This window comes from Bison bison, unplaced genomic scaffold (genome assembly GCF_000754665.1).
Source record: "Bison bison bison isolate TAMUID 2011002044 unplaced genomic scaffold, Bison_UMD1.0 scf7180017864211, whole genome shotgun sequence".
Lineage (NCBI taxonomy): Eukaryota > Metazoa > Chordata > Mammalia > Artiodactyla > Bovidae > Bison > Bison bison.
This window is the reverse complement of record NW_011494783.1, coordinates 326,506-335,411: the sequence shown is the minus strand read 5'-3', so window position 1 is coordinate 335,411 and position 8,906 is coordinate 326,506. Positions and strand designations below refer to the sequence as shown.

Here is an 8,906-nt window from a genome sequence, read left to right as displayed (position 1 = left end):
CTTTGCATTGATCACTGAGGAAGGCTTTCTTATCTTTCCTTGCTATTCTTTGGAACTTTGCATTCAGATGCTTATATCTTTCCTTTTCTCCTTTGCTTTTCGCTTCTCTTCTTTTCACAGCTATTTGTAAGCCCTCCTCAGACAGTCATTTTGCTTTTTTGCATTTCTTTTTCTTGGGGATGGTCTTGATCCCTGTCTCCTGTACAATGTCACGAACTTCCATCCATAGCTCATCAGGCACTCTATCTATCAGATCTAGTCCCTTAAATCTATTTCTCACTTCCACTGTATAATCATAAGGGATTTGATTTAGATCATACCTGAATGGTCTAGTGGTTTTCCCCACTTTCTTCAATTTCAGTCTGAATTTGGCAATAAGGAGTTCATGGTCTGAGCCACAGTCAGCTCCTGGTCTTGTTTTTGCTGACTGTATAGAGCTTCTCCATCTTTGGATGCAAAGAATATAATCAATCTGATTTTGGTGTTGACCATCTGGTGATGTCCATGTATAGAGTCTTCTCTTGTGTTGTTGGAAGAGGGTGTTTGTTATGACCAGTGCATTCTCTCGGCAAAACTCTATCAGCCTTTGCCCTGTTTCATTCTGTACTCCAAGGCCAAATTTGCCTGTTACTCCAGGTGTTTCTTGACTTCCTACTTTTGCATTCCAGTCCCCTATAATGAAAAGGACATCTTTTTTGGATGTTAGTTCTAGAAGGTCTTGTAGGTCTTCATAAAACCGTTCAACTTCAGCTTCTTCGGTGTTACTGGTAGGGGCATAGGCTTGGATTACCGTGATATTGAATGGTTTGCCTTGGAAACGAAAGAGATCATTGTGTCATTTTTGAGATTGCATCCAAGTACTGCATTTCAGACTCTTTTGTTGACCGTGATGGCTACTCCATTTCTTCTATTAACATTCCTTAATTAACAGCAAGAGAGCTTTAGCCCACTAATATTGACATGTTTGGGGATGCTTGCCTAAAGCACATTTATAGGTCTAAATTACTTTATGTAAAATTCTATATTAAATGGGCCTTCAACTCTGCTCGAGCACTGGGATTTGTCCACAAGTGGAAGAACTGCTTATCACCTGACTTAAAGAAGAGACAAGGGAAGAAAGGACTTTGAGATGTCTTCAAGGAAGTGTGAAGATGAGCTGCTACCATATTCTTTCTCCCCTTCCCCTTCTTAATCTCTTATACAATTACTTCTTCCCTGCCTTTACTTTATTTAGGCTTTCTGTCAGAGGTGAGGCCTACTCCAGACTATTCTAAACCCAGCAGATTTATAACTAGGGCCCTGCAGTGTGTGAGGAGGAGCGATGAGAGAAAGGGTTTATACTGAGACTGGAGGCTGACATGGGCACAGTTGACTCAACTATCTTGATTCCCAAACTAAATGTGTCTTACTTTATATTAGTTGTGTTTGAGGAATCTGTCTTTTCATAGATAAACTACATCTTTGGTATCTTACACAATATTTCAAATATTACATGCTAATTTTATATCTAAACCTAGAGAAAGAATCAGATTCTTTGTTCAGAGATTGGACAGTTTTAATATATGAATGGTACCCCTTAGGCTTCCCTGGTGGCTCAGATGGTAAAGCGTCTGCCTACAATGCGGGAGACCCAGGTTCGATCCCTGGTTCGGGAAGATCCTCTGGAGAAGGAAATGGCAACCCACTCCAGTACTCCTGCCTGGAAAATCCCATGGACAGAGGAACCTGGTGGGATATAGTCCATGGAGTCACAAAGAGTCGGACACGACTGAGCGATTTCACTTGACTTCACTTTCACCCCTTAGGTACGCATTAAAATTCCTCTTAAATTGTTTGTATAATATCAAGGAGAGGTTAAAACTTAGCATCTCCTTGGTCAGTAATAGCCATGTGTACAAACGCCTTTACTTACATCCTTTCTGTGTAAAAGACCTTTCGTTGATTCTTCCACTCAGTTACCCACAGCACTCAGACAAGGCTTTATGTCCACATGTCAGAGGCTCTGCATAAAACATTTTAATCAGCCTTGATGACAACATTCACCTCAGAATAGCGATTTACAAAATTTCTACATGTGGACACATACTCCATGCGTTATTTTCAGTAAGTCTAAAATGTGAAAATGCTTTTGTTCCAAATGGAAACATAATAACCTTCTACAAAATTTAGATGAATAAGAACAAGTGGTCCAAAGTAAGATCTATTAATAGATCCATGATTACAAAAATATGATATTTCACAATAACAAATTACTTTTTCCGTTAATTTTGGGTTAAGTGAATGGAGATTAAGTGTGGGAAGTTCTATCACAGCAGTGCTTAATTTCTCTGAACATCCTGCTGTGACATAAAAACACCCTTACATCCCACACTTCAACCAAACCACTCAGCCTCCTACCCAGCATCACCAGTACATGTTCCGTCATCACCTTCCTGGTTGCCAGGGCAATGCAGTTAATTCTTCATATCAGAATTAAGTGACAGGCAAAGCTCTTTTTCTCTAAGTAATGCTCATAATTCAAGTTCCCAATTTTGACATTAATCCAGATAATTGTCCTAGAAGCTTCTGCCAGGCCCCCTTCACCTCCTTGTTCCTTAGACTGTAAATCATGGGGTTCAGCACAGGCATCAAAATGGCATAGAAGACAGAGATCAGCTTCTCCTGAAGCACAGAAGGGCTGGGATTGGGCTGGATGTAAGTGAAAATGGTCATGCCATAGCACAAGAAAACCACTGTGAGGTGAGAGGCACAGGTGTGGAAGGCTTTCTTTCTCCCCTCTGTGGACTGGATCTTCAGGATGGTGGAGATGATCCTGATGTAGGACAGGAGAACCAGGCAGAAAGGTGTCATCAGCAACACAATACTAGAAACCATGATGGCCACCTCATTGGAGGAGGTGTCCACACAGGCCAGCCTGACCACAGCTAGGATTTCACAGGATATGTGATCAATATACTTGTTCGTGCACATAGGCAACTGAAAGGTGATGGTGGTCTGCACGAGAGAGTTGACAGAGCCACTGACCCAGGATGTGATGGCCAGCCTAGCACAGAGCCCTCCGTGCATGATGACCGAGTATCTCAGGGGGTCGCACACAGCCACATAGTGGTCATAGGCCATCATGGCCAGGAGAACAAACTCAATCCCACCCAGGCCCAGGGAGAAGAATAACTGGGCTGCACAGCTCACGTAGGGGATCCCTTTATGCTCCGCAAGAAAATGCACCAGCATCTGAGGAACGATGCTTGTGGCATAGGAGACATCAACAAGGGAGAGGTTGGTGAGAAAGAAATACATGGGAGTGTGGAGTCGGCTGTCCAGTCTGATCAGAAGAACAATGAGGACGTTCCCCAGCAGGGTCAGCAGGTAAGTGACTGAGAACAAGACGAAGAGAGCGACCTGAGTGGCCCAGTCACTGGACAGGCCGAGGAGAATGAATTCTCTCACCCAAGTCTGGTTATTTGCTCCCATTAAAAAAATGTGAGGTTATTAATCTGCAGAAAGAGACAAAAATTGTAGAAGCTGTTGAATTAACTATAAGAATAACTTCTTAAAAGAATGCATACTGTATTCAACCTTCCAGCCTTAGCCAGATGTTTTAGAGTGTTTTCGGCCAAGATGTCAGGCCTGATTCTGGTATGCATTATATCTACTTCACGCAAGTAATGCAAACCATTGCCTTCTAAAGTATAGAGTGGTCTGAGGGAGTTCGTCATAGCCTGGCAATAATGCAGTGCAGTTTTATATCCTTCCAATTTACACTAGTTTCCAGGACAAGAGGGGATGGTAAGTGACAATGAGAGGTAAGTTGATAAACAATGTTGATAACCCTACATAAATCTGCTACAACAAACATGAGGAAATGAATAAATAACCTACCAAAAAAAAAAAAAAAAGATTCAGAAGTGGCACATGGATAGTACAAAGAAGGCTAGTGTCTCATGGAGAGATCTGAAGTTAAATCTTGTTTTCATGAACTTACCAGATGTGTGATTGGGTTAGAGATTTAAACTTTTATGTAGAGAATGTGATCATATTTTATAATTAGTATGTGTATTTAAGGTCAAATGTAAATAATTCATGAGGAAGTTACTTTTTGAACTATTACTGGTGGCAGGACTTTAACAGAATAGGTACTAGTTGTAATCTAAGCTCCTCCCTTGGAGAGAAACAAACGTACTTCCCTCACTGCACTTCACCTTACACTCATCATTAGCTGGTTGTCCTAAAATACAAATATAATTATACCTCTTTCACGCACAAACAAATCTTGTAATGTATAACTGCTTACAGAATTAAGAACATCATGGGCATGGAGTGTCTGAATAGTTGTTCATTAGAACCTGACATGTTTTTTCTTTATTAATTTTAGCATTCATTATCATGCATGCTTTTTAGGGCAAAGCATTTTACAAAAATAACCTGTTAATACTTAAATACCCTTCATGGATATGTCAGCTAGTTATTTTTAACCCATCAGTGTGTGTATGTAAATATATATATATATATACATACATATACACACACACACACATCTATCTATATAGGCAATTTCCTTGATTTTAAAGTAATTTAAATTCAAAATAATTAATATCAAAATGTTTCTATTTTCTACAGTCATGGAAACCCTTTTAAGACTCCTGGCAGACTAAGAATATAGAAATAACATCTGTAAATGTATAGCTGAATAAAGAAGGGAAATGGGCTTGTCTGATGGTTTTCACATACCTGCAATAAACACCGTCTCCAACGTTAGTGTTACCTTGGATCAACTTTCAGCTAAATAGAGCTAGATTCCTAGTAGGTCTCAGGATGCACAATTAAATAACTGGTAAATAGTGTGTGTATATCTAAATGCTTGATGTCAGAAAGCTAAAGCTTGATATTTTCAACTCTAAACAGATTCTAGGGATTTGATGCTATCCGTAAGCATGTGTTATTCATTGATGTCAACAGGTAAAATGGACTTTTGTGGGTATTTATTCCCACAAAATAATTGTTTCTTTTCTTAATAGAAACAACAGAGAAAAACCCTCCTCACAAGTAACTAGGAACACAGCTCTTATTCAAAAGCCAGGTTTGAAGATAAACACAGTTAAGAGTTGGTCTTGTTAATGCTTCCTCCCCCACAAGACAGTCTATGTTCTTTTTTCAGTACTTGTCCCAACTCTAGTTGCTTTATCTTTCTGCAGGTACCTAATGGTGCTTTAGGGCTATTAGCATACATGCACGCAATGCTTCTTTAATGATAAGGAGCTATTTTACATGCTTAGGCCATATCTTCCTCATACTACACGACTACACCTCTCAAAATGTTTTGAGTTTTCTTTGTCTAGTCAAAAATAAACAATCCAAGCTACCTGCTCAAGACATAGTGTTGACGAATGACGTACCCCTGTGGTTCATCTTAGACATGAGCAACACAAAGGAAGAACTTCTGCATGCCTGTGCTTTATGGTCTGTGGTGGATGTAGGGAAATTATTGTGACACAGTAAGTGATACAATATGAAGGTGTCATTGAAACATTCTGTTACAAAGTATCTCCGTCTTGCCCTATCATGAATTCTTGAAACTCAAATATTAGTAATTTATTCCTTTTCTGTTGATATTATCCTGAATTTTTTAGATATAATTAGCATAAAATGGAGGTTTTAAGATGTGAATTACTTGATCTCTTGACTCTTTAAAATAGATGATGCAAGAAGGAAAACTGAGATGCTTACAAATGGAGAAGGGATGAGGAACAATATAGAAACTAAAGGAAAATCAGCTATGAGTTTGGAGAGCAAAGACCAATTATTCATTGCTAAAATATACCCTTTGGTGACCCTAAGTAAAAGTATCTCCATGTGCCTTGTCCCATTAGTCTGTTTATTAATACTGACAGTAAATACTACCAAAATGCCTTCTTTCTATGACAGAGGAATGGAAATAAAAAATTAGTTTTGAGATTCCCAGTACAACTCATTTCCCATGGCCTAACAACAAATTAAAAAGTTCAACTTTATTCACTTGTGATTCACTTAAGAATTGTGTTTATTTAAGCTTAAAGCTTGGAGAAGGCAATGGCACCCCACTCCAGTACTCTTGCCTGGAAAATCCCACGGACAGAGGAGCCTGGTAGGCTGCAGTCCATGCTAAGGGTCGGACACGACTGAGCGACTTCACTTTCACTTTTCACTTTTCACTTTCATGCATTGGAGAAGGAAATGGCAGCCCACTCCAGTGTTCTTGCCTGGAGAATCCCAGGGATGGGGGAGCCTGGTGGGCTGCCATCTCTGGGGTCGCACAGAGTTGGACACGACTGAAGTGACTTAGCAGCAAGCTTAAAGCTATTTGATCTTCAGTGTTGGCATTCTTGACAACCTTGGCTGGGACAAGTAAGAATCCTGAATACAAAAACACATTAAGGTAGCTCTCATAACCTGCAGATGTGTTTCTTTCATGTTGATCAAAATGACTCAGCGCCCATATCTCTATAAAGCTGAAGATTCCATGGACGCTTTCATAGACACTGTCCATACTTTCATTTAGAGAAATTTTCTCTGACTCATGACTGAAGAGTTGCTTGATGTAGACAGCAAGCATATCATACCTGAGAAGGAATATTTGCATCATCTTACTCTGTAGAAACAGAGAACCCATGGTCTTCAGGGTGGCTGATATCTCAAAGATGGGTTTAACACACTGAAAGAACAATTAATTTATTCTCATTCAGGTCCTGTGATCTCCTTCCAACCTGATTTGGTGACCTGACTTCACACAATCTTAGACCAATTATGAGACCCCATTTCTCAAACATGTGCAATCCTGACATTCACCTTTGGTGATATATTTCATTACAGCCTCAGTGGATAAATCCTCACCTTATTTGTATCTCTTGTCTTTCTCCCTGTTGCTAACACCAAGATTTTCTTTGGCAGGGTAATTCCAGCTGTCTCCAAATCTCCACAGTGCAGTCTCTACAGACAATTCTTGAGGAACCAAGCCTGGGATGAGCTGGGAGACCTAGATCCTAAGTCCAGTTCACTGTCTTGAGTTCCTAAGGTCTCTGCATAAGCCATTAATTGTCTTATATCTTAATTTATCTGTTATTAAAAAGGAAAACTATGTCTTGGGTACAAAAGCCTTCAGAAAAATTGAAATATGAGGCTTTAAGCAATTGACAGTTATCTTTTCTGGAAATATAATATTCCTACTATCTGCTAGTTAATATCAATACCGAACTAAAAATTTTATACTTTGGGGCTTCCCTGACTTCATCTTTATGTCAGTACTAAACCTTAGAGTTGAAAAGTTTGCAGAAAAAAAGTTGTACATAAGCCTAAAACTTAAGCAAAGCAGTTATTTTAATACATTTGCAGCAATACTTAGGGTGAACAGTTTCACCAGTCATGTTACATATCCTTGACCCAAAGTCTCTAACAAGTCGCATCACTTCTGTTTCTATATCTTCTAAACCCACACTCCCACATGCCGCTGGTGACTCTCAAACATTAATCAGTGTCTGACAAAATATACATCTATGCTACCATCTGTGTCTAAGTTGATGTGAAGAGTTTTCTCTTCCAACAGAGGGAAGGACCATATAGAATAGATACTCCCAAATTCTTTGGGCTCCAGTAAGTCACCTGGGACTAATTGTGACTGTGAGGGACACTACTGGGAGGAAGTTGACAAGAGCTCCAAAAACAGCTCCAACACAGACCTAATGAGCTTTGGCAGCCGCTTCACTGGCAACACAGGGCCGACGGATTCCCCTCAGGGGCCCCGTGCATTGGAGTGGTAATTGCTGCCCCCACTCCCAATTCACAAGGGCAGGGCCTCCATGGTGCCTTTCTCCCTGTGGAAGGCTGTTCTCCATCCTTCTCCCACCAACATCTTCATTATAGCCCTGCTGCTGCTGCTGCTAAGTCGCTTCATTCATGTCCGACTCTGTGCAACCCCAGAGACGGCAGCCCACCAGGCTCCCCCATCCCTGGGATTCTCCAGGCAAGAACACTGGAGTGGGTTGCCATTTCCTTCTCCAATGCATGAAAGTAAAAAGTGAAAGTGAAGTCCCTCAGTCGTGTCCGACTCTTCGAGACCCCATGGACTGTAGCCCACCAGGCTCCTCCGTCCATGGGATTTTCCAGGCAAGAGTAGTGGAGTGGGGTGCCATTGCCTTCTCCACATTATAGCCCTAGGTCATTCTAAAAAGTCAAAGAAACCAGCTTACTGAGGTTTTAGGATGTTCTCCTATAACCCAAAACAAACTTTAGCCTTCAGTGTCCCAATCTAGGAAGAACTGACTGGGGCTGCATCTAGATCTAGTGTAAATACCAATTCTCCCCCTTTGGGCTCAAGATGCCCTTATTTCTTCTTCTAGAAATGGGAGAGATGTGCTTCAGTCCCCTGACGTATGTGCCATCTAATTGGTTCTGTGAGCATGGCCAGGATGATAGACATTCTAGTACATGTCTCATGATGCTACTTAAGCTCCAAAAGTGATAGCATCACATAGGCAGATTTAAAAATCCAAGATACGGAAGCAATCTAAGTGGCCATCCACAGACGAATGGATGAAGAAGATGTGGTGTGTATGTATATACACAATGGAATACTACTAATACATAAGAAAACAAAATTTTGCCATTGCAGCAACATGGATGGTCTTGAAGAGAATTATGCTAAGTCGTCAGACAGTAAAAGACAATATTGCATCATGTAACTTATAGACATTTCTCCAAAGAAGACATACAGATGGCTAACAAACACATGAAAAGATGCTCAACATCACTTATTATCAGAGAAATGCAAATCAAGACCACTATGAGGTACCATTTCACACCAGTCAGAATGGCTGCGATCCAAAAGTCTACAAATAATAAATGTTGGAGAGGGTGTGGAGAAAAGGGAACCCTCT

The 8,906-nt window shown here is 40.5% G+C and overlaps 1 protein-coding gene and 1 non-coding gene across 2 annotated transcripts; one reads left to right on the top strand and one right to left on the bottom strand.

The window, feature by feature from the left end:
• The first annotated feature begins 1,583 nt into the window (after positions 1–1,583).
• On the top strand, positions 1,584–1,655 carry TRNAC-ACA. Its single transcript has one exon. It is a non-coding gene; the product is annotated as a tRNA-Cys (tRNA).
• Positions 1,656–2,517: 862 nt separating this feature from the next.
• LOC104992101 (olfactory receptor-like protein OLF3) lies at positions 2,518–3,471 on the bottom strand. The gene has a single exon (XM_010844852.1). The coding sequence runs from the start codon at positions 3,469–3,471 to the stop codon at positions 2,518–2,520; it is 954 nt and encodes a 317-aa protein (XP_010843154.1).
• Between the last annotated feature and the right edge of the window lie 5,435 nt (positions 3,472–8,906).

Bases quoted from the DNA above. Each gene is read 5' to 3' on its own strand.
- LOC104992101 (XM_010844852.1), bottom strand. From the start codon at position 3,471: ATGGGAGCAAATAACCAGACTTGGGTGAGAGAATTCATTCTCCTCGGC.